At 34.0% G+C, this 27,707-nt stretch overlaps 1 protein-coding gene and 1 long non-coding RNA gene across 4 annotated transcripts in view; one reads left to right on the top strand and one right to left on the bottom strand.

Moving 5' to 3' along the window:
- LOC140451943 (uncharacterized) overlaps positions 1-27,707 on the top strand; it is a 261,924-nt gene that overhangs the window by 25,872 nt on the left and 208,345 nt on the right. The window lies entirely within an intron of this gene.
- Positions 5,763-27,707, bottom strand: part of svp (COUP transcription factor 2) — a 198,324-nt gene continuing 176,379 nt past the window's right edge. For 2 of the 3 annotated variants that reach the window (XM_072545925.1, XM_072545926.1), the window contains exons 6-7: positions 16,787-16,868; positions 5,763-11,450 (exon numbers count right to left, since the gene is read on the bottom strand). In XM_072545925.1, the coding sequence (XP_072402026.1) occupies positions 11,185-11,450; positions 16,787-16,868 (348 nt within the window). In that variant the 3' untranslated portion in view covers positions 5,763-11,184. The remainder of the gene's footprint in view (positions 11,451-16,786; positions 16,869-27,707) is intronic. The other variant, XM_072545924.1, reaches the window with a different exon arrangement.

Genomic DNA, 27,707 nt, shown 5'->3' with positions numbered 1-27,707 from the left:
AGAAATACTAACTTAAAAGAGGCTCATGGTACGCGTCGATAGATCTTGTCTACTGCGGGTAGCATGTGCCTACAAGACTGTATCAGCTGCTGCTCTGTGAGTGATTACCAGCTGTGTTCTCTTACCTATGCTGGCAGGTGAAAGGGCCAGGATTCATAGTCGTAGGGGGCGAAACATTGGAGAGCTAGAGGTGAGTGAAATAGTATCCGGGACGAGGTCACGTGGGACCGTTGTACTCTTATTCCACATAACCTCTGTCGGAGGTTTCACAAGTTCATATATGGCCAGCCCCAAGCTGAACGTGCGCTTGTAAAACGTACCCGCATTGGAGACAGCAAACAGTCCAGAATAGAGAGCGATGGACGAAAGAGGTGAGATCTGAAACCAAAGATGGATATTCTTAATGATGGTGAATCTTTGCACCCTTTTATTTACTCACGAATTATAGTAAACATTTTCATCGAAGGGTAAATTATTATCCTCGTCAACTAGATTAACATTAAAAGGTTATGTTGTTCCTGTTTTTATCTCCTGCGTTGTAGATCTTGTACTTTTTGTTTTATATAGTCCTATCGGGAGCCATAGACTGGAGATGATTTCAAACCACTGAAAACTGTATCGACATGCAGCTTAAAATAAGCGAAGTTCAATAAATGTTTATAGATCGATGAGGAAAGCAAGGGAAAACCACCCCAATAATATTTGACCCCTGTAATATTCGTGGCCAAAAACTACTTATTAACCACATCTTCGTCTTTCTATCTACAATTAATTCTGTTTGTTAATTGGGAGATTGATAACTCTATGGAAGACTCTCTTGTGATTTATCTCTTGCTATTTTGACCACTCTGGTCTCCTCCATTCTACTTTCTTCTGATGTTTTCACTTTTCTTTTTCGGTCCATCAGATTATTTCCTGTAGTTCTTATCAGTATTCTTATATCCGCCGGTTCCAATAGTCTTTGTTTTGTGGCTGTGGTCTTGTTTCTTTCTTTCTCCAGATGGTCATAGCTGGACAGTGCTAGCAAGATATTTTACTTGTTCAATGCTGACGCAATCGAGTTCTAATTTACATTTGATTGGTCATCATCATTATTCTGGTTTTACAATGAATCGGGAACTCAAGAATTTCTCTCAAGTCGTCCCTATCCATCGCCTTTCTCAGCCAAGCAGATATTCCCATATTTCTCGTGTCTTCATCGATATTATCAAAAAACCTTGTTCTGGGTCTTCCACTTTTTCTTTGACCAATGGGTATATAAATAGCGTTTTTCTAGCTGGGTCGTTTTGTTTAATCCGCATTACATGCCCTACGTATATATCTTAATATATTTTAGATATGTGGTTATCTGGTACATTATATAAAGCATTTTATTGGTTCTTTACTAATTACTATTGTTTTGGTTTTCTGAATTAATATCATGATATCAAATTCTTTTGCTAATATGTTGAATCTGTGTAGTAGTTTTTGTGGACTATCTTTATCTTGGGTTGTGGTACCAAATTACGTCTTTCGCAGGACAGAGTATTCAAACTTTTTTGTTCCTCATTCTATATCTTCTTTCTTTATTGATGCTTTTGATGACTTCATCTATGATTACAATTAAAAACTTTGGGCTTAATGACCCCTACTGTCTTATTCCATTGGACGGATGTGTTCTTGACAAAGACAAGACTTGATCAAGACAAAGACAGCCTTATAAAAATGATAAAGGCTCTTTGTAGGAGAGAAATGACATTAGCTCTAAGAATACGCTTGCATTTTACTGAATGTTATTGAATGTTACGTTTACAGTGTCCTGTACCATGGAGTAGAATCATGGATGCTCATACTTCAAGGCAAATTAGAAAGCAAATGGAATTTAGCAGAAAAAAAATATCTTGGCTAAGGAATTCAAAAGAAATATGTGCTTTCAGCTTATAAGAACCATCTAGGACAGCTTTGAAAGTTAGGGTGACCATGTGTCAATATCTGTAATGGAGATAGGACTTAACGAAGAAAGTCTGATGTGCACTTTGTTGTTTGATATCGTTATTACTCTGAGGTTGTTTATTATCTTGAATTACATGAATTTGCCAAAAAATGTCTCTGAATGTAAGTTTCCTTCAGTGGCTCTTTCATCATCAATCAAAAGTTATTAACTCAGTTTTTCAAATGAGGTATTATTAAAAATATGTACACTTTTGAGTTTTTGTTCTTTGTTTAAAGATCACTTATCTCATATGCCAAAGAGTTACTGGGTATAAATGATCTGCATGTGATTCTTATTCTTTAATCTTACTGAACGAAAGATTATTTAACCATTATGACTGTGTGGCCAAAACACCTCAGTATTCATGTTAGGTTTTCACACATTATATGGTCAATTATGTCATCTGGGTAATGAATGCTCAAAATATCAAGTATTCTCATAAGGAGTATGGGTACTTTTTTGTTAACGGGAGCAAAGCTGCCACTTTTCTACCTAAAGGTAGATAGACGAAATATTAATTAAATATTACATATTAAATAGTCAAGATTTATTAAACACCCAAAAAATTTTTTTGTACGGTATAAAACTGTTGATTATATTTCATAATCAGTTTTAAAATTAAAAAGAAAATTAGTATTGTCTGATTAACCATCGATTTTCAACAACATTCTTGAAAAGTTAGTTTGTTTAAATTAAGATTAATAAAATGTAATTAACTGTTAAATAATATGTCGCCATTGGTGCTTTTCCCAAAATAGTGACACAGTGATCGGGAAGTTTTCCCAATTGCCTGTATGGTCAGTCCAAGCCTGGTTATAGTTATAAACGAAAACCGTATTTTTTAACATTGCTCTAAAACAATTAACTATTTTATCATGAAAAATTATGTAGCATGTAAGTATATAATGCTCATTAAACTCAAATTCGTTTTTCTCGAATTTTTAGTGTAATCCACTTCCCTCCTGTCCCCTATTGGGTATATTATAAAATTGAATTAAAAACGGAACGCCAATAGTAGACTGCATATCCCTATAAGGTAGAATAAAGGTTTACGACTCAAGCTGTCTGCCAAATAATGCTTCAGGGAAAGAGGTTCAGATCAAATATAATGTTGAATTGTTGAAATAGATGTATTTTTAGATCAAAAAGAAAATATTCTTCAATAAAGGCTTCCAGAGAACTTGTCGGCCGGATAAGGCCAACTGCTTCGAACAGGCTTCGACTGTTTACCCGAATTATCTCGGACAAACCTGTCGGAAAAAATCTTGTCTCGGAAAAAAAAGCACAGGTTAAGAAGAAAAAGTGCTACAATGCACCGCGTCGTCGTAAATATCACAAAACTAGATGAAATGAATTTAGAGTGGTATTCGCACCCAGCCTATTCTTCAGATCACGTAGCCATCCACTAAAGCTGTCTGTAGACCAGAAAATAATTGTTCAGGGAAATTTTTTTCCTTCTTTAAATATGTTTTGACTGTTTACCTGAGTAATGTCGATCATAGACATGTAAAATTTAGAAGAAAAATTGCTACAATACACCGCGTCGTCGCAAGTACTACACAACTAGATAAAATTAATTGAGTGGCATTCGCAAACACCATATTCTTCAGATCTGATACCAACTACTAAAGCTGTCTGTAGAAAATAATGGTTCAAGAAAAAGGCTTAAATCAAATAGGTATATTTTTAGATCATAAAGAAAAGATTCTACAAAAAAGATTGCCAAAGAACCCTATAAGTCCACCTGCTTCGAATAGGTTTCGATTGTTTCGACCGGTTTCTGTTATGTATAATTCAGATTGTAAGCAGTTTTTTGTTAAATGTCATGACAATTGTACAAACTATAAATAACTGGTATAAATCAATCGAACCGTGACTTAATTTCCCGTTACAACTGTTACAATATGTATATATTTAATTCTATTAGCGTTTCCTTTTCCATTCAATTTTATTCTACGAAAATATTGGTGGGAGAGGGATAGTGATCAACTCTTAAATCCACCAAAAAATTGTACAAAAAGTAAATTTTACTTGCTGATGCATAAAACCTTAGAAACATAATATTATAAATTGAAACAAATATTTTGAATTTCTAAATATTTTCAACAACAAAAACTCTTAATGTAATTTAATATGATATTCGGTACTGTATGTTGTTGAGTTGTCAAAAATATTTATTGGTTATTGCTTTGTATTAAAGATTACAAAATTTTTTCGATATAATTTGCATTTTTGCTTCAATACACGTTTAAGTATATGCTACTGTATATTTTGATTTTTAGATATATTTCTACAAATATATGTACAAGTATTAGGCTAAATTTTAGTTTTTATAAATTGTATATACCATTGTTGGCTGTCCTGATAAAAATGCTTCGGAGCAGCTACCAAGAACTTCAGGTACCTGATAAAAGCAATCCAAAAATGTGTCAAAGTTGTGACTAATTTCTTTTGTAATCCCGAATTAAATTATACATATATATATATACGGTACGCCAGATCTCTAGTTTTCTTTTGTAACGTCTAAACTATGACGTATATAAAAAAATATTTTTATAACAAAATGATGTGTATTAAATAGGTCTATAATTTAAAATTATTTCAGGGTCAGTCAGAACAACGGAATGAACCAAGGTTGTGTTTTTTAAATGGAACACCCTGTATATTAAAGCATTTTTGAATGAATTTTGAATTTTTGAATATATTTTTTAAAAATATAAAATTTTCGAAATATTTATAGTAGCCTTTGAAAATTAGACGAAACATGTAGTTTCAACATGACGGAGCACCACCGCATCATACAGTGAATGTTAGGAGTGTGCTAAATAATAACTAAAGCAACAGTTGGATCGGATACGGTACTGTGAAATGCCCCACAAGATATCCAGCACTAACTCTACTGGACTGTTTTTTGGGGGTACATCAAGAATATAGTATACAACGACGAACCCACAACGCGGGATAATATGAAAATTTGTATTCAAAATGCCTTTGCCCGTGTTCAACCTGAAATAAAAGACGTTCTGCAGTCCTTTATCCACAATATACGACTGTGTCTTCAACACAATGGGCAACATTTTAAACATTTATTAACATAGTTAATAATGCGTTTATAAATATAGGTTATCAGTTAGGTAAATATTATTTTGAATATGAGCTATTAAATTCAATTAATTTTTACTAGCATACGTTTTATTTAACCTCTAATTTTTAATCTTTAATCTTTATATTTAATAATAAAAAATGGGCAAAAACGTAAAATCTATAGTTCTTCTCTAAATATCTACAAAACGAAACATGCTAGGTATATACAACTTGATATTAAAAGAAAGGTTGTAATATTCTCTACAAAATGGAATACTAATCTACATGTTGTTCCATTAAAAAAAATGAGAAAATGTTGTATTTAAAAGTAGTGATGAACAATGTATATTGTATGGCTAGATATCAAAGATATTAAATTATAGGTACTTCATATTTTTTAAAAATATATTCAAAAATGATTTAGTATACAGGGTGTTCTATTTCAAAAATACAACTTATAATAATCGAAAATAATTTTACATTATTTAATACATATCATTTTGTTATAAATATTTTTTATACACTCCATAGTTCAGCCGTAGCAAAAGAAAACCAGAGGTTTGACGCACCTGCATATATATATATATATATATATATATATATATATATATATATATATATATATATATATATATATATATATATATATATATATATATCTTCATATATAGTATATATATTGTAAATGAAATTAGTAACAGTTCAAACATATGTGAAGTATAAGAAATCACCAGAAAGTGTGATTTTGGAAATCAAAGCACTATGGGAATTAAAATGCGACTTACCTGGAATATCACCTGATGCAGTAACAACTGACAAAATTCATAAGAAGAAGAAATTTCAGGATATGGATTTTAAAAGGGAATGTGGAGTAAGTTTATTAGTTAGAAGGACCATTATGTACAGATTGTTGTTATAAATCGTGCCAGAGAGCTCTCGAGAATTCGACCACGAGTCCAAAATACGAAACCAAAATTTAAGATTTACAATAGATCAACAACGTTTTAAATGTTTTCTTCAAATTTAGAGACCGAAGTAGTATGTTGACAAATTTAACCGCGCTATCAAGATTAGGCTTTTACGTTACTGAAATAAATAATTTATTTATAAACCCCTGGCAGGTTGTGTAGGTCTAGGACTAGGGTAGTGTTACATTTTTCAACTAATTACATACTATTTACAACTATTTTATTTACACATATGATATTCACAGTTTTTTCCATTCCTTGCTTTTCTACTTTCCTCCAGGTGTGTCGTTCTCGTGCTTTGTTTATCCATTAATTTACTTTTGGTGCTCGTAGACTTATTTCGCACTGTTGATCTATCGTTTGCGTGACCTTTATCTACGATTTTTTACAATTTACGTTTTTTTTAACATAATTTTGTCATTATACTCTTATTCTTAGATAGATTAACGATAGCTGCTTGGAATTGTAGAGAATTAGGGCCATAAGAACAGGAAATAAACGAATACACAGAACTAACAATCTGGAAACTGCAGAATGTTATCGAAGAGAAAGAGAGGTATGTATAGAGAAGAATAGATATTCGATCTCTAATATTTTCAATATTATTATAGAGAACTGAGACATAGGTATTACAAAATGTAACTTAAAAAGAATCCAGATTTTCGAGCTCTGGAATACTTGGGCCACATGAAAAAGAGCCAATGTATAAAATATTTAAAGTCATAATACAGGGAGCGATTCGAGGAAGAAGATCTAAAGGCTTAAGAGAGAATTTTTGGATGAAGCTTAATTGACATCAATGCATATCGATAGATATGTTTAGCTATTATGATTGCCAAGGTCCGTACTGTAAGGAGATAGAGCAGGCTTGTTTCGAAACTAAACTTTTTTACCGTTTCACATTACAAATGTAAAACTAATATACGGAAGTGGTCCGAAGATCAATACCTGGCAAGATGGAACGGGGAGATCAATTGTAGTCAGGCTAAGAAGGCCAACGGTTCAGCCTCGTTAGAAAACAAACTAACTGCTTTGAGTAGAGATGGAATTCGGGAAGTAGTACAGGTCCTCACAGATCACGTTAACCTCGCGTGACACAAAAACATCTGTGGGCTCAGCTAACCAGCGATGTGTCCCCGGTTTGAGGACAGGAAATTATACAACCGGAAACTTTGTGTGCGACTATTCAGCTTTTTCTAACGCGAGGCTACAATGGTTCCAGTCTCACCAAACAACCCTCAAAGAGGTAGTGACGGAGAGCAAGCTTGGGAGGCTTGTCGGTTTTATCAAGCATACCGGCCGTCTAAGATGGAGACCTGGTAGCAATTCCGAATAGGGACAAATATTTATAAACTTTTACGACATTGATGATCGGCAACAGTACAACAGCTTAAACAACGAAGTGAAAAAAGCGGTAAATAAAGTCAAAAATAAGATGTAAAATAAAGCCTAACATAAAGTAGAAAAAGTTTTGGGTGGCTCAAGAAGTAAAGAAGCCTGGAAAACAATTAGAGATCGTGGAACAGACAGAAAAGAATGTAGTAGGTTAAATTTAATATTCCCGGAAACGTGGGTAGATCGTAGAACGTAGAGGTAATACGGAAAAATGCTGACAGAAGATCCAGCAGAATTTCGAGATATTTTACGAAAAACATGATACTTCATACTGTGAAGAAATTGAAATAACTCCGGAAGATATTCAAAAACACTACAACGCTATAAAAAGTTTGATATCGTCTTCTATTAAGTTTTAATGGACTATATTGGTTATTTTTTCATTTTGTGTGGTTGTTCTGCAAAGCAAGATATTCTAGAATTAATACCACAAAATTATTGCGTTGCTTCTGTACTGATATTTCCCCAAGTTCAATTAACTTAACTCTAGCTTGAACCGTGCTCATGAAGACAATATAGAAGCAACTGTTGATATCTTTGAAATTAAATATTTTACTCAGAATTATATGTATCATAAAATAACATACTCTTTAAAATAAAAATGCATTTAACCAAACAAATATGATATATTTGTATTACGCTTCTATATATAAAAAAAAAACAACTAGAACGATAGTTTTTATCAACTTAATATTATAGCCCTCAAAGAATAACTCGAGCTTCTTTTAAAATTTGTTTGTTAGTTTATCGGCGTATGTCACTTGTTTACTGTTTGATTTTATGACCAATATTATGTAATATCTTGTAATGTTATAGTTGAATAAGCACAAATGGTAGAACTCTGTATAGACTCATAAAAACTTCTACTGTACTTGATACTTGGATTTAGAGTCATAATGAAAATGAGAGAGAGTTTGTTTTCTTCCAAAGTACTACTAAAGAAGTGTCGTAATGAACTAAAGAATTTTTTTCTTTTGCTTTGTGGATTTTAAAAAGGCGTTTGATAACGTAGATAATCACAAACTGTTAGATTATTTACGGAACATTCACTTAGCTGATAAAAATCTCAGACTCATACGAAATTTGTATTATAGGCAAAATGCCAAGACTAAAATCAACGAATAAATATCCAAAAACATTAACATGGGCAAGGGAGTAAGATAGAGCTGTGTATTGCTGCCCATGTTGTTGAACTCTTGTTCAAGAAAGCTTTTGAAAACCTATTTCTATAGGAATACAAATAAATGAAGCACAAATTTCCAGTATAAGATATGCAAATAATATCGTTCTGCTAGCTGAAACCAACATAGGCTTATAGAAAGTGCTAGACCCAGTGGCGGATCTAGACATTGGCCTTTTTGGGAAACTTCCAACTTGGGGCGAACTTCCAATGAAATTCCAACAAAAAGACATAAAAAAGATAAACCCAAACTACATAAAAGACATAAATAATAGGTTATATTTAATTTTAGACCTTCTTGGGGGTCCAAATTGGGAAATTCCTGGGTCTAGACCAACTTAATGATGCTAATAAAGAAAGCAGATTAAATATTAACTAGAAAAAAAAAAAACAATTCTATAGAAGCAAATTATCCCTATAACTATATCGATTAATGGGAATATATTAAAGCAGTTAAATCATTACAAATATCTACATTGTTGGATTAATTACAAACTTGATCCGAAAGGAGAAATTAAGTCAAGACTCAAGCTAGCAAAATAATTTCTTTAAAATATACGGTCTACTCTTCGATACAAATCTTGATATTCAATTAATCTTGAAAGTTATAAAATATTACGTTTGTTCATTTGTCCTTTGACAATGGAGTAGAAACATGGACTCTAAAGATAAAAAGTCTAAATAAGTATAAGAATAGTAGTAAAGTCAAATAGAGTCACAATAACAAAAACCAGCTATTTAGGTCATTTGCTACGTTACGAAGAGTATTACTTCTCTCAATTTATCATTAAGAATAAAATATTAAAGGACAGATAAGTTAAAAAATAGTAACACACCGAGATCAAAGCAAATAAGACTAATTACTAAATGCAATCCATGAACTATTAATAAATATATGGGTGAACAAGCAGCTACCCGATGAATGGAACACTGGCATTATTCTTACCATTACATAAAAAAGAATACCAGTTAAAATGTGGAAACTACCAGAGAATCACGCTGCTGAATAGAGCGTACAAAATATTATCCAAAATAATTTATGAAAGATTGTTGACAAACACCAACGTGAATTCTGCAGACGAATGTAACAGATATTTGTTTTATGACAGATCATCGAAAAAACAAGTGAATACAACATCTACACCTAACATTTTTTCATAGAATTTGAAAGTGTTTACGATCATATAAGTCAAGAATTTCTAATCCAAGCAATGACAGAATTTAAAATACTCACACAACTAATATTGGCAAAAGAAACACTCAAGTTGGAAAGTAAAATCCGTAGTAATACAGTAACTGCAGGAATTAACAGACATATATCTAGTAAATAGAACATACTATGAATTAAAGAAACTTTTAACATCAAACATAGTCACAAAAAAAACGAAAATATTCATATCTAGAACTATCGTCAAGCCTGTCCTCACTTACGGGTCAGAAACGTAAACGATGACAAAAAGCGATGAAAAACGTTTAGGCTGTTTTGAACGTAAAATCCTCAGAAATATTTATCAAGCCGTGCGTGTAAACGGATTATGGCGTAGGCGCTATAATTTTAAGCTTTACTGCCTCTATAGTGAACCAAGTGTTGGTAGATTCATTAAAATAAACAGGCTGGGTGGCTAGGCCACTTAGAGAGAATGGCGAGATAAAGTCGTCGAACCACATTTATAACCAAATATCGGTTGGAGGGAGGAGAAGAAGCAGGCCCAGAGAATAATTTAAGGGCCACGCTGAAGACGACTTTTTCTTTAGATGCCGTGTCCACATTCAGACGTTGGCCATCATCATGTTTACAATTTCCTGAAACCGTTCTCTATCGGCTGCTGCGCGAAATAATTCTTCTACTGTGGTACCACACCATTGTCTAATATTACGCAGCAATGAAAGTTTCTTTCTTCGGAAGACGACTAACGTGTGTTAAGAGTACGAAATTTGACAATCAATGCAAAGGATAGGGAGGAATGGAAACTGATCCTAGAATAGATCAAGACCCACTATGGGTTGTGGAGCCAATGATGATGATGAGAATGTAGACATAATTGTGTTATAAATGTATAAAAACGTGCGTCCACAAAAAAATTATTGCTCAAAAAATATTTTCGTCACAGTTGCAAATATTTTGACTTTAAACCTTACGATTTTGCTCTGCTTCATCTATCGACACCGTTTTTCTAGCAGTTGACATTTTTGATTATATTGTGCGTAATATAATACGCTGCAAAATAAAATTTACCAATTAAAGTTTTATTCGTGTGTTAATTTTGTCTATCTAGTAGTAGACCTTTATCGAATTATTGATCTAATATTTTTTAAATTTACATAATAGATTATGATAATAATGTCGAGACTGTTACAGTCCATAGTGTATTATATTAGCATTAATCTTTTTTAAAATCGTCTTTTAAAAAATGTCTCGTTTTCTTTGGTACCAGGTGTTTTAACGTTTTTGTAAATTTAGTATGATGGAAATACAAATATTTTTTTAAATATATGTTTAATAGTAACTGGTTGATACATATGCATGTATTGATTAACATAAAAAAGTACATTACTGACTAGTATTACTAGTACACTTTTAAATATCACATATATGGCCATGAAAAAGAACTACCAGATAAAAGCATATCTCGTATTAAGGTTTCGATCGGAGTTTTTCCAACCAACCTTACAAAAAATAATTGTTCTATTACTGCGGAACTGACTGTCCTTAAACTTGGCAAACGCAATAGTAATTTGCCAAATCGTGTAGGCTGATTTGGATATTGTGACCTACAATATTCTTCTAGAGCACATTGGGATTTTTCCTGTATGGATTCGATATGAGCGATATCACTTAACCCACACGCATCTGAAACAAAATACACATATCTTGTTATGGGTGAATTTCACATATTTATCAGCGATAGTTCTTATATTTGTTAAATTTCTAATATTAAAATAATACTGACCATTTGATTAAAAATTATTTAAAATTAGAACTTAAAAAATAAGCTAACACCATTTTCGTCAAAATCTATCTTCTATTGAAGGCTAGAAAACATTATAGCTATGGCGAATCTTATTGACAACCGCTCTAATGCTTTTATATCATGTCTGGTTCTTTTCTCATCATCCTCCTCCTTCTTATTCCTTTAGTCTTTGTCAGGGCGTGGTGACACTCTAAATATAGTTAGCTTGCTGTCCACATTTCGAAGGCTTCGATCTTAATTTTGTCGATTATTTTGAGTCATGTTATGTAGCAATCTGCGTATGTAGTAATGGAAAAAATAAGAGCATTGACAAACCTGAGCTTAGTATTCCTTGTTATTGTTCGGTATATGTTGCGGTTCGGGCCATTGTTAGTCTTCGCTTGATTTCTGAGGATCTATCGCTATTGTTAGTTATCAAGGAGCCCCAGCATAAAAATCTGCCTACTACAATTCGTCACTTGGTGTATGTAAGGTAGATTATTATTTGCTCTGTCTGCGATCAGTAGTTGTGTTTTTCCGGTGTTAATCTGAAGTCCGAACTCTTTACTTATCCGGCTTGCCGTTCGGTGATGGTAGTCATTTCAACTTCATTCGCTGCTAGTATAAGTTTGTCATCTGCGTATCGCAGGTTACTGATTTTTCTGTCTCCTATAGTGATTCCACTATCCCATTCGTCTGGTACTCTCCTCATTATATATTCAGAATATATGTTAAATAAGAATGGTGATAGTATATAGTTACTAGTCAGTTCCTTTCTTTGTTTTGAACGCAATTGAGTATTTAACTTTGGCTAACTAGGTGGTTAGGTACTGCCATATTTCTTATTATACTCCAGAGGAAATCCATGCATGAGAAATAAAGGCAACGGTTATGTAATTGCTGCATACGTTTAGTGATCCTTTGTTATAGATAGGGATTAAGGTTTATTCGCACCACTTATCAGGCCATTCACCTGTTATCCATATCATGTTACACATATCCAGAATTACATCTAATCTCATCCAATCTCGCCCATTCCTTTTAGAGTCTCCGCTAGTATGCCATCGATTCCTGTTTTTTTTTCTTACTTGGTTGAAGGCCTTTTCTACTTCTGCTCGTAAAATGATTGGTCTGTCTCTTTGATTGCATGTATCGTGTGTTTTGAGACTGATGAATCTTTTGAAGTGTCTTTGTATAATTCTGAGTCGTAATTTTTCCAGTTTTCTGGTTACATTAAGCAGTACATTTAAAGCTCATTCCTGTTGTATTCTAGCTCTGACTGTTTAATTAAATTTGTCATGATCTAAGATGACCACGTCATCCACATAGCCCAGAACATGATATCTATCGTTACTGAATCTAGCTGTCAACCAATCCCAGACCAGTTCCATAAGAAAGTACATTGTTCGCACATATATTTTTGCTTGCATGAGAAATAAAGGCAACGGTTATGTAATTACTGCATACGATTAGCGATCCTTTGCTATAGATAGGGATTAATGTTGATTCGAACCACTTATCAGGCTATCCACCTGTGATCCATATCATCTTATACATATCCAGGATTACATCTAATCTCATTTAATCTCGCCTATTGCTTTTAGAGTCTCCGCTGGTATGCCATCGATTCCTGGGGTTTTTTTTGTTTCTTACTTGGTTGAAAGCCTTCTTTACTTCTGATCGTAAAATGATTGGTCTGTCTCTTTGATCGCATGTTACTTGTGTTTTGAAACTGATGCATCTTTTAAAGTGTTTTTATATAATTCTGAGCAGTAATTGAGAGGCTTGAACTATCGGGCCAAATATTTAACTTTTTTAAATAGTTCCTGACTTTCATGGGGGTGTGAACGTTGTTATAGTTATTGACACACGTTATATACATGGTTATTTTCATATCTGACATACATTTTATTTTCCTGCTTAGCTCTGTTATTTCTTGAGTGTAGCTTTCTGTTTTTGCAAATTCTTCTGCATTATCTACCTTAGCTGTTTTTTCTAATGGAATTTTCTAAATGTGTGTAGTTTAAGCCTGTAGTTTATTTTTAGCAGTTTACGATCTCATCCACAGTATGCTCCAGGCATAGCCATAGCTTTTACATTTAATACTAAGGTTTCCCTTCTTTTCCGCACGAGTATATAGTGGGTTTGATTTTTGTGCTCTGTATTTGGACTAGTACCTGTTGAGAGCCTTCTTGGGTGGTGTAAAATGTATTTGTTATCATTAGATTATTTTCACACTATCAACATTTTTTCTCAGAAATTTTCTCTGGAAGCCGCATATTGTACACATGGTCCTGTGGCAGGCATTGTCTTATATGTTTCATTAACTATTATAACAGTCCTTGGGACTTCGGCTTCTGTTATATACCTATAAGATCACTTAGAGCACCCGATGTACCCTTTATCTGGCTCTGGTATATCCAGCTCTTGTATCAAGGCGATATCCAATCCGCAAAAAGCAACAGTTATGTATAAGCATTGTACAATTGCCTGCAGGACCCTGATTTGGGTCATCGAGACCTATTTGGAACAGAGTCAGAGACTGCGACCTCTGCTCGTCCCCTCTACATTTTTATTTACTCTTGGAAGAGTCACTTATTTCTGAACTCTGAGTTGGGACGAAGTGCTTTGAAGAAGTGTGCTCATAAGGCGCCAAGGATACACTCCTCAGATTTCGCCAACTCTTTGGAGCACCACTTAGACAATACTTGTTCCCTGTGCCTTGCAACCTATAGGCACGATTGTGTTACATCTCGGGATTTGGGAGCGCAATAGAGGCAGAACAAATCTCAGCGTATGATGAGCCAGTTGTGGAAAGCAATAGTATGATGATTTGACGTTTGAGAATAGTGTAGATTTGCATGTGTATTATTGCGGTGCAATGCATCATACCTGGTCTAAAGGCGATCTTATAGAATTAGCTTTTCAGTGTTTTGGAATTTTTCTGTAACACAATGCACCACTTGTCTCCTTCCATTTCATTTATCCCTCCCTAACGCTGCAGCATGCATCTTAGTCTATTTTTCATTACTCTAATAACGATTATAGATGTCAGCTTGTTTTTACTCGTCCATTGAACGTCATCTTCAACTGAATATTATATAATAATATTATCTGTTAGTACTAATAAGCTATAAACTTTAAGGATAAAATTATTGGGCTGCTGAAGAAAGTATCTTAGAACAATGTGTAAGTAGTATTAATCTAGGGGTGTTAGGTATGGTTCTAGATATTTAACCTTGACTAGATTGAGTTAACCAATGTTAACAGTAGAAAAATTTGTCAGTATAACAAAGTTCGCAACAAGTTTTCCTGGGAGAGCAGCTATGATGTTAAACACGATGAATTATATAATTATATATGAAGTAGTGTACTTCTTGTGAAGGAAGTTTATTTATTCCAAAAGGTTCTGATTGACACTTTTTAAATACGATAAAAATAACTCCAAAACAAATTTTTTACAGGAATTGTCTAGCCTTACCATCTTGTGTATTCTTTAAAATAGTACTATGTAAGAAATTCTTCTCTTTTATATCGTTTACAATATTTGGCAATATCGCACTTACTAATTTATAGTGATAATTTAGATATATGCAGCATTAACAAGTCGCAAAACAATTTAAAATTCAACTGGTCAAAAATATAATTAGAAAAAAACAAAACACACCACAACAAAAACCATATTCTAACCTCCAAAACCCTAATTCCTTATAGAGGTGAAGGCCATGATTAGGACTTGCCCTTTATAATTTTAAGTCCATACATTGGCCAATATTTAAGTCCCGATTATAACTATTTCTTAATATGAGGAATGATCAAATATGAACCCATCTTCGTCTTGCGAGTAATACACTGAGGAGATAGATGAATAGTCTTGTAGTAAAAAGAGATCGTTTTGTGTTTTTCTCGAGCTGCAGTTGTAAAAAGTTCTGCATCACTCAAAAAACTGTTCATTTATCGTTAGAACACGGCTTAAATTTTAAAAAATTTCGGCAAAATAGGTTTCAATGCTCTTAAAAGAAGATCATCGAAGTATTTTTGTTAATTTTTTTTTCGAAAGGTTGCTGATGAGTTATGAAGTAGACTATGAAGGATTTTTATACCGTTAGTGATCGTTTATAAGACATGATTACGCTGCTATACACTTAAGTCCAAAAAAGGTAGAAGTGTAAAAATACAAGGTGAGAGAGAGTAAAGGCAACTCATTTCTTCCGAGAGCCCTGAGATCTTGACCTGGTTTTTTTCTGAATCCGTATGTTATAAACCCGTTATACTTACAAAATAGTCTAAGTTTATATTTTCCATTCCTCCATGATTCGCATTCTCAGAGTTCTGAAAGTCTGTACCAGCTTGTACATGTATTATAGTGGACCATATTATATTTTTGCAGTCGCTTGGTAGTTTCCAAAAAGTGTTTGTTTGCCGCCTGCGATCTAGTGCTTCGTCATGCAAATGCGGTTGTATGTTTCAAATTCGATGTCACAGAGTCTGCAGCTTAAGTCTCCATAAAATAGCCTCATTGTATGCAGGAGGGAGGGGGAGGGAAGTCCAGTGGAGCCTCCATAGCTGATGTTGGTGTATCCCTTAGAGTCCATGAAATTCCAAGGCAAGCAAGTATTTATACCTTGCTTAATTTGAGAATAGCATTGTTTTTCTGAACCATTAGACACCACACCACTGATACGTTAGTAATAGCTTAATCCTCAAAGAAATCGAAAAAGAGATATATCGCAGAAGATCCAGACATAGGGAAGACTTTCGTATGAAACAATATAATCATAGAACTTTAAAGATTGTATTAGTTTAGACAAAAAAGGTATAAGTATTTTAACATGAACACTTACAGGCAATTTCTATTAAAAGAAAGTTCTACACAGAGAACCTCAAACTACTGCGCCCTAAAGAATACCAGAGCATCTCATCTGCGAACATTACAGAAAAGCTTTTAACTAACCTAAAGCTTCTAGAAATACTAAACTTCATGTGAGAGGCGAAAAACTTGTTGCATAAGCTGTTCTAATCACGGACAATCCATAAGAAAAGGCAACAAAAAAAAAAGACAAATTAGATCTGATACGACGGAGTATGACCACTAAAATTAGTAACTGTAACAGCAGTAAGATATTCTACAGTAAATACTTGCTAAAAAATATTGGTTCATATTTGATGCGCCATCGTATTAAAACAATTCAAACATGCCAAAATTTATTGCTACTTAATAAAATTTCTTACTTACCAGTGGTAAAAAGTACTATAGCCTTCAAACAGGAATATTCGGCCGAATCTACATGCAAAACTTTTAATTTTTCTACTTGTTCCTAAAAGTAAAATTACCATTATACCCTACCACCACAATGTTTTGCCAATGTTAATGTCAACTTTTAGAGCACCATTAATATTGATCTACAAGAAATCATTTTCATATAGGCTCATTTCCGTGCGAGTGGATATACTTTATATTACTTTAAATTTTATAAGATATATTATATGATATATATATATATATATATATATATATATATATATATATATATACATATATATATATATATATATATATATATATATATATATATATATATATATATATATATATAGTATATATAACGACGCTAGGAATTCTTTGGTAGGTAACTTTCGGGAAAGCGTCAAGTCAAGGATTGGCTAAAGGTGGTATAAGCCAGTTTTGTGTAGAACTTTATTCGAAATGTGAAATTTTCGGTACCTAATAGGCTGTCACCTTCATTAGCACCTAAATGGAAAACTTATTTAGTACAAGTGGTGGAAGTTAACATTTAAAACTTGCATTGAAAATGTTCAGTTAGTTCTAGCAGTGAAGAACATTGTCAAAAATATGTTTTGAACTTATTACACTACGATACCTGTTACAGATGATGATCTACCTCCATGCGTTTACTGTCCTGAAATCCAAAAAATCTGACCAACTGACCGTCACAGAAGAAGCTCCAATACAAGCTCCTAGAGCTAAATCAAAAGGAGACCGCTTACTACCATTTCCCAAACATCTGCCGCTTTGCAACCACATTTTTTTAAATAAATTTATCCAGTCCAATTCAGTTGACGATCCTTTTCTTTGAAGAGGCTATATAGATTTATTTATTTTTTCGGGAACTAATTTAAATAATTAATCTTCTTCTTAAGGTGTCCTCTCCATTACTGAAGATTGTCTATAATTATAGTAAATTGCTCTTTATCTTGAGCTGTTTTTAGTATCGAATATGTGTCCAGCCTATCCAGTCTCTTACATTTTTCAGCCAGGAGCATTTTCTTCTTCCTGGACCTCTTCTTCCTTCCACTTTCCCTTCCATTATCAGTCGTAGGAAGTTGTATTTTTGTCTGTAAATTTTCTATAAATATGTCCTAGATAACTCGTTTTTCTGGTTTTTACAATATTTAGGAGTTCTCTCTCAGTTCCCATTCTTCTCAGCACCTCGTTGTTGGTGACGTGCTCTGTCCAAGAGATCTTCATCATCCAAAAGCCACTTCTCAAAGGCTTCTACACGTCTCATACTTGTGATTCCGAGAGTTCATGTTTCCACTCCGTATAGCAATATGAAATAAATGAATGTTTTTACAAATTGGTATCGGATATCCAACGATACGGTAGAGTTTATTAGGAATTTTTTCATTCTTTGAACAGCGGACCTAGCATACTCTACTCTACACGTGTAAAGGCCATTACTTTTGTTTTATTTGCGTTTATATTTAGCCCCAAACTATCTCCCTCTCTGGTTATAGCATTCAAAAATCGTTGCAAACCCTCAGCACTGTCCGCAATAATTACGGTGTTGTCTGCGTATCTTAAGTTGTTTACATATTCTCCGTTGATTTTTATTCATTCTTCAATATTCTCGAGGGCATTTTGGAAGATTTTTCAGAATACATATTAAACAATAGTGGAGTACACAGCCTTGGCGAACTCCTTTTTTCTTTGACATTTCTGCTGTTATAAGATTGTCTATTTTAATCGACGCCATTTGATCTCAATATAGAAGGGCCACCGTGTTATGGTCTATACCATGTTGTGTTAGAGTTTCTATGAGTTCTGCGTGTTTGACTCGATCAAACGCTTTTTCGTAGTCGATAAAACAGAGAAACACGTCTGTTCGTTGATCTCGGCATTTTTGTAGTAATGTCTGGAGGCCAAATAATGCATCCCTTGTACCAAGCCCCATATAAAATCCAAATTAATTGTCGCTCAGATTTCTTTCGCATTCTCTATATTGTATACGTTGATGTACACTTTTGAGTAACATTTTCAGAAAATGGCTCATCAGGCTAATTAATCTGAACTGTGAGCATCTATTTGCTTTATTTTTTTTGGGTATAGGTATAAATGTCGATCTAAGCCAGTCTTCTGGGAAGATTTCAGTGGTATATATATTAATAAATAGTATTGTTAAAGACTGAAGATTTTCTTCATTGATAAGTTTTATCATCTCTTCATATATCTCATCGCCTTTCGTGGCTTTACCGTATTGATTGTTTTTATAACTTCCGATGTTAATATAAATATCAAGTATTGTGTCTTGTACTATATTCATTTGGGGTTCTGTTCTCTCGTCATCAAACAGATCTTCGATGTATTTTTCCCATATATTTCCTACATTTTCTGGGCTAGATACTATTTGGTTGTTATCATCTACTAGAGTTATTGTAGTGAATTTTTTCTTCATATTTGTGACTTCCTTAATCTTTTTGTATGCATTGAAGTAGTCATGTTTTTTTAGTAATTCCCTCAGTTCCTCATATCTGCTGTTCATCCATTCTTCCTTGGCTTTCCTGATTTTGTTTCGGATGGTTCTCTGGGTTTTTTTATATTTTACTTCATTGTGGTTTTTGTATAATTGTTTGTATAGTTGTTATAGTTGTTCTGTTTGTATAGTTGTGATTGTTGTTTTGAAGGTGTGCCAAATACTTTCTACTGATTCTTCTGCTACCGCGGGTGCTTTACTGAATTTTTCTTTGAGTGTATCATTGAGTATTTTCTTTATCTTTGTCTGTACTGCTGGATCTTTAAGTTTTTCGAGACTAGGTTTTATCTTCTCTCTGCGTTCAATTTTCTTCAGTTTAATTCAGATTGTACCGATAACAGGATTGTGGTCGGAACTGATGTCCGCCCCGGGATATGTTTTAACTGCCCTGATTCCATTTCTATAATGCTTCTCGGTTAATATATAATCAATCTGGTTTCTTATTATGTGGTTTCCATGTATGTATCTTCTTTTTGGTAGTTTAAACCAGGTGTTTGCGATTAGTAGATTTTTTTCTTGGAAAAATTGGACCAGTATTTCTCCTCTATCATTTCTTTGGCCTAAACCAAAGTTTCCGACTACGTCTTCGTTCCGCCCTTCACCTACTTTGGCATTAAAATCTCCCATAATAATGTTTATAGCATTTTTCTTTGCGATCTTTATTAGCTGTTTGATCTCTTGGTAGAATTCTCGTATTTCTCTTTCTGGTTTTTCTCGTGTATGAGCATATACTTGAATAAAGTTAATATTTCGAAGAGTGGTATTAATTTGTAGCATAGCTACTCTATCAGATATAGGTATAAAGTTCTTTACACATTTACTGTTTTTCTCGTCAACTATAAATGCCTTCTTCTTCTTCTTCTGGTTCCTATCCGTTTCGGATGTTGGAAATCATATTGGCAATCATGACCTTGCTCGCTGCGGCTCGAAACAGCTCCGTTGAGGTTTTCTTAAACCATCTTCTTAAATTCCGCCACTCCGTTATAATGATGAGGATCGTCATTACCAGCATAGTATATCACATGATTATCGATGTTTGTCTGTCCAGATCCAGGCCACCTAACTTCACTGACTCCGAGAATTTTGATCTTATTTTTTTCATTTCTCTCACGATGTTATGAGATTTTCCTGGCATAAAGAGAGATTTTGCATTGCAGGTTCCAATAATTAATATCTAATAAATTTATAGTACTTTAAAGTGTTTAATATATAATAAAAGTTCTTTAATTTAAAGAAAAAATACCAATGTATCTTAAGCCAAAAAATAACAACTAAAAAAAATTTGTCATTTTTAAGAATTCTCGGCATTACGTTTTCCCTAATCTATCGATTTTCTCTAGACTTCTTTTACTTTTTTATTTCGGCTATACGAGTCATAAATATATTTAATATTTTGTGTATTACTTTCGCCGGCACACTATATACAATATCCTGAATGACAACCCCTCTATAATTCTCAGACCGTGGTTTATCCCCTTTTTGAAGACACATAATTGCGTTACTCCATCCTTCCGGCATTATTTCTGCTTGCCATATTCTGCGTATAAAGTGGTATAATTTTTCATGCACTTTTTGTGTCCCGATTTTAGAATTTCTTATGATGATCCATTTTTTGTGGGATAAACCACAAATTATAAAATAAATTCTTTGACATTTTGGTTTCTAGATTTTTTGTTTATAAAACGATTTGTCTTTAGTTTAAAAATCTCTTTCCCACACTTTTGAGATCTAAACAGGCAGATCAGAAGAATACAGTGTTTTTGCCATCGCTAAACTACCTAATAAATAATAAAGTAGTAGGTTTTTGACCGAAATTTTAACAGTCGGTGTGTGTACTTAGCCTCAGCAGCAACTAAATCGCATTCATATTAAATGACAACTGACAATACAACTTGCATTTGCAAAACTTGCAAAATTCTATATTGTTGTCTTTATAATCTAGTGATATTCGTCTTTCATACAATAATTTAAATCCAATTCCTACTCTGCCAAATGGCTTCTTGAAGCCTTTGTGATAAATATATCTATCTTTCTAGAAATTTGTGTTAATCTGGGTAATTGAAATGACTCACTTATTGTAGTAGATGATCGTCAATTTGTTTTTATGGTTTATTTACTTTCAAACGCCATAAATTTCGTTTTTTTTTGTCGATATTTTTATATTGAAATACACACTAGATACATCTGCAGCTGGATATTTGTAGCTCACTTTCAGTATTTTCAAGTTTTTATATTTCGGTATTGTTTTATTTCACTCTCTTATGAAGTTATCAATATACAGAGTAGTTTTAAGTATGGAACGCCTCAATTATATCAGAAGTGGCTTGTATGATTTACATAAATAATTTGTGTTTGTGAACGTTTCGTAATGCGGTGAATCTTATTGTATTATTTACACTGTTGTCAAATTTTCCGTTTTTCTGGATTATATTGAACTGTGTTATTTCAATAGACTACGCTGTATGTGTGTTTCTTTTTAAAATCCTTAAAGCATGCTGAATATTTTTCACGTAATATTTTCTATAACTAAATGCCATAATTTAAGAGTTATAGCCAAATTCATATTATGTCCGCGTAAGTTAAAATAATACATTAAGATGGCTATGATTGGGTAATCTCGTTTAATTTGAATTATCGTTAATAATTTATATCCTAATAAAAGATATCAGAAATGGATGTCAACGAGAAAAGAGGAAGATTAGAAGATATATAAAAAATTAGAAAGAGAAATATAGAGAGAGAAGATATCAGAAAATGTAAAAAGAGAAGTAGTGAGAAGTAAAAATGAGATGTGGGATCGAATATGTGCAGAGGTGGATAGGTATATGGGTGGAACAAGAGTTGGGCAAGCGTGGAAGGTGATAAAGTCTCTCCGGAGGGATGGAAAGGAAAAATCTAACTTATAGTTAATAGATCTGAAACAGTGGAACCAGTGAAACCATTATGAGGTCTTACTGACAGAGGATAGATGTAAATTCCAAGAGATAGAAATGGAAGACATATCCGAACATACACAAATAATTGAGATAACAACCGGAGAGTTAAGCGATGCCCTCAAAAGAACGAAAAACGGTAAAGCAGCAGGACCTGGAGACATCCCAACTGAGTTGGTAAAGTATGGACCAAAAATATTACATGAGATGTTGGTTCAACTATTTAACAAGAAAAGAGGATAAATGCAAATGCTCTAATTATATAATATAATAACTGTTATCAGCTCAGTAGGGACTTTGTACGGTCGAATAATAAACTAAAGAATAGAATTAGAATACGAAGACATAGAAATCTCTCGAGGAACTCTATCATATGCTTTCTCAAGATCAATGAATACCATATGAACGTTTGTTTCTTCCAGTATTTTTTAATCTACTGCCTTGACAAAACAAACAACAAATACATTTAATTAGTTTTGTATTTGATATATCTCAATGATTTTAATTACAGACGCCAAATTGTAAATTAGATGTGCAAATTTCATCTCAGGATTCTTAGGCACGTTCAGAAATACCTTTGTATTTTTTAGTGTTCAATAAACAAAACAGGAGAAGAAGGAAATAAAAAAATGCAAAGTATTCAATAAAATTAAATATAATGACAAAATACCTTGAAAAATTTATTTACAGTTACATAAATATCACAACTTAAATTTGCTTTACTACATAACATATACTACTTTACAGAAATTATAAGAAAAAACAACTTTATAAATTAAATTATTTTCTGTTCCGTTTTAAAAATTTTATGTCTCTACAATATTGTTCTCTAAATTTAATAAAACCAATCAACTTTCAATTAATTCCAATTCTAAAATGGACCCGGATATTCTATTGTCAAACTTGCTAGCCAAACTTCCTCCTTGGTTCTGCTCACAAAACCCAATCTAGATCACACGTCCTAACAATTCTCCTATCTCCTTGTGGATACCAAATTCTCGCCCTAAGCTTCTCCCAATGCAAGTATTAATTTATTTGTAGTTGCAAATCCTGCAAACATTTGTTTCTGCACTTCCTCCATTGAGCATTCATGTAACAGCCACTGCTACCACTTCTTAAACATTTTCAAACAAATTACTTTTAAATTGATATAAGGTTGAATGCTCGAATAAATGAACTTTGATAAAATAAAGGCAGATATCGAGCACAGTTTTATTAATTAAATCTTGCCCAAGTACTTTCGCTTCCTAGAGCATCTACAGGGGCATTTCGACATTCTCTCTCCTGTTGCCGACCAGAATGTAGCTTCGACTATTTTTTAAATAATTTTAAACTGTTTGTCCTTGTTTAGTGTAGTGTTATGTACAATTTTATGTTTATGACATTCTGCGATTGTTTGATAGCCCAAAATTGACGAAATGCCCCTGAAGATGCTCTAGGAAGCGAAAGTACTTGGGCAAGATTTAATTAATAAAACTGTGCTCGATATCTGCCTTTATTTTATCAAAGTTAACTTACTTTTACTTTGCACAAACTATTTTAAACCGTTCAAAACTACCAGCGCGTAATTCCCTTGTCAAGCTTAGATGTTCTTCCTCTCACGGACAGCAAACGATTCCACTTTCTTCTGTTTTAAAAGATCCGTCAAACATACAAATTCTCCTTCCCCTATCTTTTTTCAACCAATGATATTTTAGTATTTCAAAAAAACAAACAGAATTTCCAGTTCCTACGAAATCCATCAAATTTTTATTTTTGTTGTTTTCGATACACACCCAACAATAGAATCCGCATAAATTAACTTTCTAAACTTTCTCAGATTTGAAAGACAAAAGCTACCGTTAATCGCTATTTGTATATTCCACATCGTTAAAAACCCGACCAGTATCACCGCTCCAATGACATATAGAGACTCATTTGAAACCGTCCTATATGCGCTAGATACCCTGAGGAGCATTCGCCTTTACGATCAGCTTAGCGTATTTCGCAGTATTCAGTACACTACACCATACGGGGGCAGCGTAAGTTACCACCGACTGGAAAACTCCAATTAGCACCTTTCTTTTGGTGCTACCTAGGCCTCTAATGTTTGGCATCAGCCGTATCAACGCCTCAAGATTTTGGTTCGCCTTCTCTACCGTCTTTTGGATGTGTACTCCGAACCTTAGTCCTTCCGACAACCAGACTCACAGATACTTAATCGATTTAACCGGTGCAACCTCCACACCTCCCACTATAAAGCGAAGAGAGGATTTTTCCCGGCTTCCTTTGAGAACTAACACCTCAGCTTTCTGAGGCGCTAGCTGTAGATCGTTCTCTCTGATCCACCTACTAATTCGACGGAAGGATGTGTTAGCCGCATTAGCCATGTCTGTTTTCTGACTCGCCTTCGCAACCAATGCGAGATCATCCACTTGGCATCTGTAGCCTCAACACCCCGTCGCACAGGACATTCCATAGGATGGGACATAGTACTGAACCTTGCGGAACAGTCTGTGACAAACTGATGCTGGTTTTTTTTTCTCTTATGAACCCGTCAGTAAAGTATCTGTCAATTACATTGACCAGTTACTCACTAACACCCAATTCTCCCAGCCTGGACATGATTTTTTCCCATGATGCCGTGTTAAAGGCATTCTTGACGTCAAGCAGGATGAGAACAACCCATCTCTTTGTATCCTGCGTAACTAAAGAGGTTACTTCTGTGAACACATCTATGGTGGACCTTTTGGCCCTAAAACCATATTGGCGGTTGCTCAGCGTATGCTTTTCTTCTAGCTCTCGCTCAAGACGGCCTTTTACAAGCTGCTTGTAGAATTTAGCTATCGAACTAAGAAGGCAAATTGGCCGAAATCGCACCTCTTCCTCTTCACCTGTACCTTTCGGGATAAGGACAACCTTAGCTTCTTTCAACATTGTTGGAAACTGCTGTTGTTCAAGCAGTTTATTTAGCAATCTCGGAAAAACCTGCGGGTATCTTAGTGCGACGAGTATCTTAACACTCTTAAGCTGCTATTTTTAGGTCCTAAATTTGGTGTTCCTTCTTTACAGGACTACTCTATTTGCAGAATCTTAGCTGATGTTGAGAAGATTTTGTCTTTTTCTGAAAATCCTAACCTTCATGATCTTTGGCCATCCAATAATATTTTACTTAATTATACTTCTTCCTCTTTTTTTACATCTTCCTACCCAACCCTTATCCGAGATAGATAGAATTTATAGGGAAACAGTTTTCTTTTTAAAAATCCGTCTTAATTTTCTGGTTCTTATTAGTGGCAAAGATAATGCTACTGTTATAGTGGACCGAGATCATATCTTGGTCTAAATAAATCACTTCTAGATCATGATAGATATTATCAACATTTTACGGCTAATCCCTGGGAGACCCCTGTCAAAGAGTAAGACCATTTTTTTCTCATTTAATTAGGGTCCAATGCCCAAGTAAAGCCAATCCAAGTATAATCCAATGTTAAATCCATTGTCCAAACGTAATTCCAATGTTCAAGTATAATCCAATGTTTGTACAAACGTAATTCCTAAGTCAATCCCAGTTAATACAAAGTTAAGTACCAAGTTTATCTCCGGTGATCCCACTGGCAGTTCCGAGTCAATCTAAAGTTTCCCCCCAGCTGAATATAGAGCCCCTAGTGTATTAAGGAGTTGACTACAGAGGAAGCCAACGTCCAGTTAATCTGTTTTCTAGGTCAAAGATTGTGAGTACTTTTTTCATATATGTATTTGTCAGTTGATTCAAGTGGTGGCACTTTCAAGTCAAGAAAGTTACACACAATACGAAACTCGATAAAGATATTTTCTGAAATTGCCTGTTATATGTGTTCAAAGTTATATAATGATTTTTTTGTTACAATTTTAATTTTAATTAATAAATTTAATAATTTTACTCTATTAAACATAATTTAATATACAGTAATCAATAAAGTACTCCAGTCGTCAGAGACGAAAATGACTCTGAACCGCTAAAAATCATACGAACAAGCTGAATTTTGCCGAGAATGTCAATTTTAGGACGGCAAAAAAAAAGCAAAAAGTTTACCGCTTTTACCCCAGCGCTTTCCCCTAAAACCTACCTCATAGAGTAGGAAACGGAAAAAAATCGATTTACCAAGAATCTGTAGGCAATCTTCTCTTCTTGTGGTGCCTATCGTTACGGATGTTGGCTACTAGCATGGCAATTCTAACTTTATTGACCGCAGCTCGAAATAGTCCTGAAGTGGTCTAAGAGAAACATTTTAGTAAGTTCTGGAGCCAAGATATTCTTCTTCTTCCTGGTCCCCTCTTTCCGTAGACCTTTCCCTGTAATATAAGTTGCAGCAGGTTATATCTATGATCGTTTCGCATTATATGTCCAAGATATTCTAGCTTGCGCTGTCTCACTGTGGATATAATTTCACATGTTTTATCCATCCGACGTAGAACCTCAATGTTTGTTATTCGGTCCACCCAGGAGATCCTCAGTATCCGTCTATAACACCACATATCAAACGCCTCGAGTTTTTCTATGGATGCCTCGGTTAGTGTCCATGATTCAATCCCATAGATGTAAACACGTAGTATCTCAATAAATAATCTGGCTTTTTCAATTCTGTGTTTTATCTCAACTGAGTGGTCCCATTGGTCGTTTATGGTGGTTCCTAAATAGTAGTAACGAAACACTTGGAGTATTTGTTGCTGGTCTACCAGTAATTGACTAGGTGGAATATGCTTCTTACTGATGACCATGTACTTTGTTTTCTTGATGTTACAATCAAGCCCGTATTCTTGATTGATTCTCCACAATTGCGTTACTAGTGTCTGTAAACCTTCTAAACTGTCTGCAAAGAGTATGGTGTCGTCTGCATATCTGATGTTATTCAGGCATGTTATTTATGAGAATACCCTCTTCGATATGTTCTAAGGCGTGGCTCATGACGTGTTCCGAATAGACGTTAAATAATAGGGGAGAGAGTATGCAGCCCTGTCGTACTCCTCTCTTTATTGCAACTTCTTCTGTTAGTTGGTCTTTCACCCGAATGGTTGCTGATTGGTTGTAGTATATGTTCTTGATAACTCGAAGGTCTTTGTTATCCAGATCAGTTGCCTTTAGTATATCTATGAGCTTATCGTGCTTGATTATGTCGAAAGCTTTCTGGTAGTCGATAAAGCATACATAAATATCGCAGTTGACGTCTCTGCACCTTTAAAATAATACCTGAACCGCGAACAAGGCTTCTCTTGTACCTAACGCATCTCTGTACGCAATAAAAAAAATATTTCAAATAAAAAATGTAGCTAAGATAATTTTGAATAAAAATGTTTATTAGCATTTTTTGTGTAGAATGATCCGTTCTCTCAGAAACAACGCTTGAAGCAATCGGTGATTTTTAATGTCAGTTACGCTCGAAATCAATGTTCAATAAAATATGTATCAACTCGACGGTACAAATTCGAT

The sequence above is a fragment of the Diabrotica undecimpunctata genome, chromosome 10 (genome assembly GCF_040954645.1).
Source record: "Diabrotica undecimpunctata isolate CICGRU chromosome 10, icDiaUnde3, whole genome shotgun sequence".
Lineage (NCBI taxonomy): Eukaryota > Metazoa > Arthropoda > Insecta > Coleoptera > Chrysomelidae > Diabrotica > Diabrotica undecimpunctata.
Note: the sequence above shows the minus strand (reverse complement) of the source record. Positions and strands in the feature narration are given on the sequence as shown.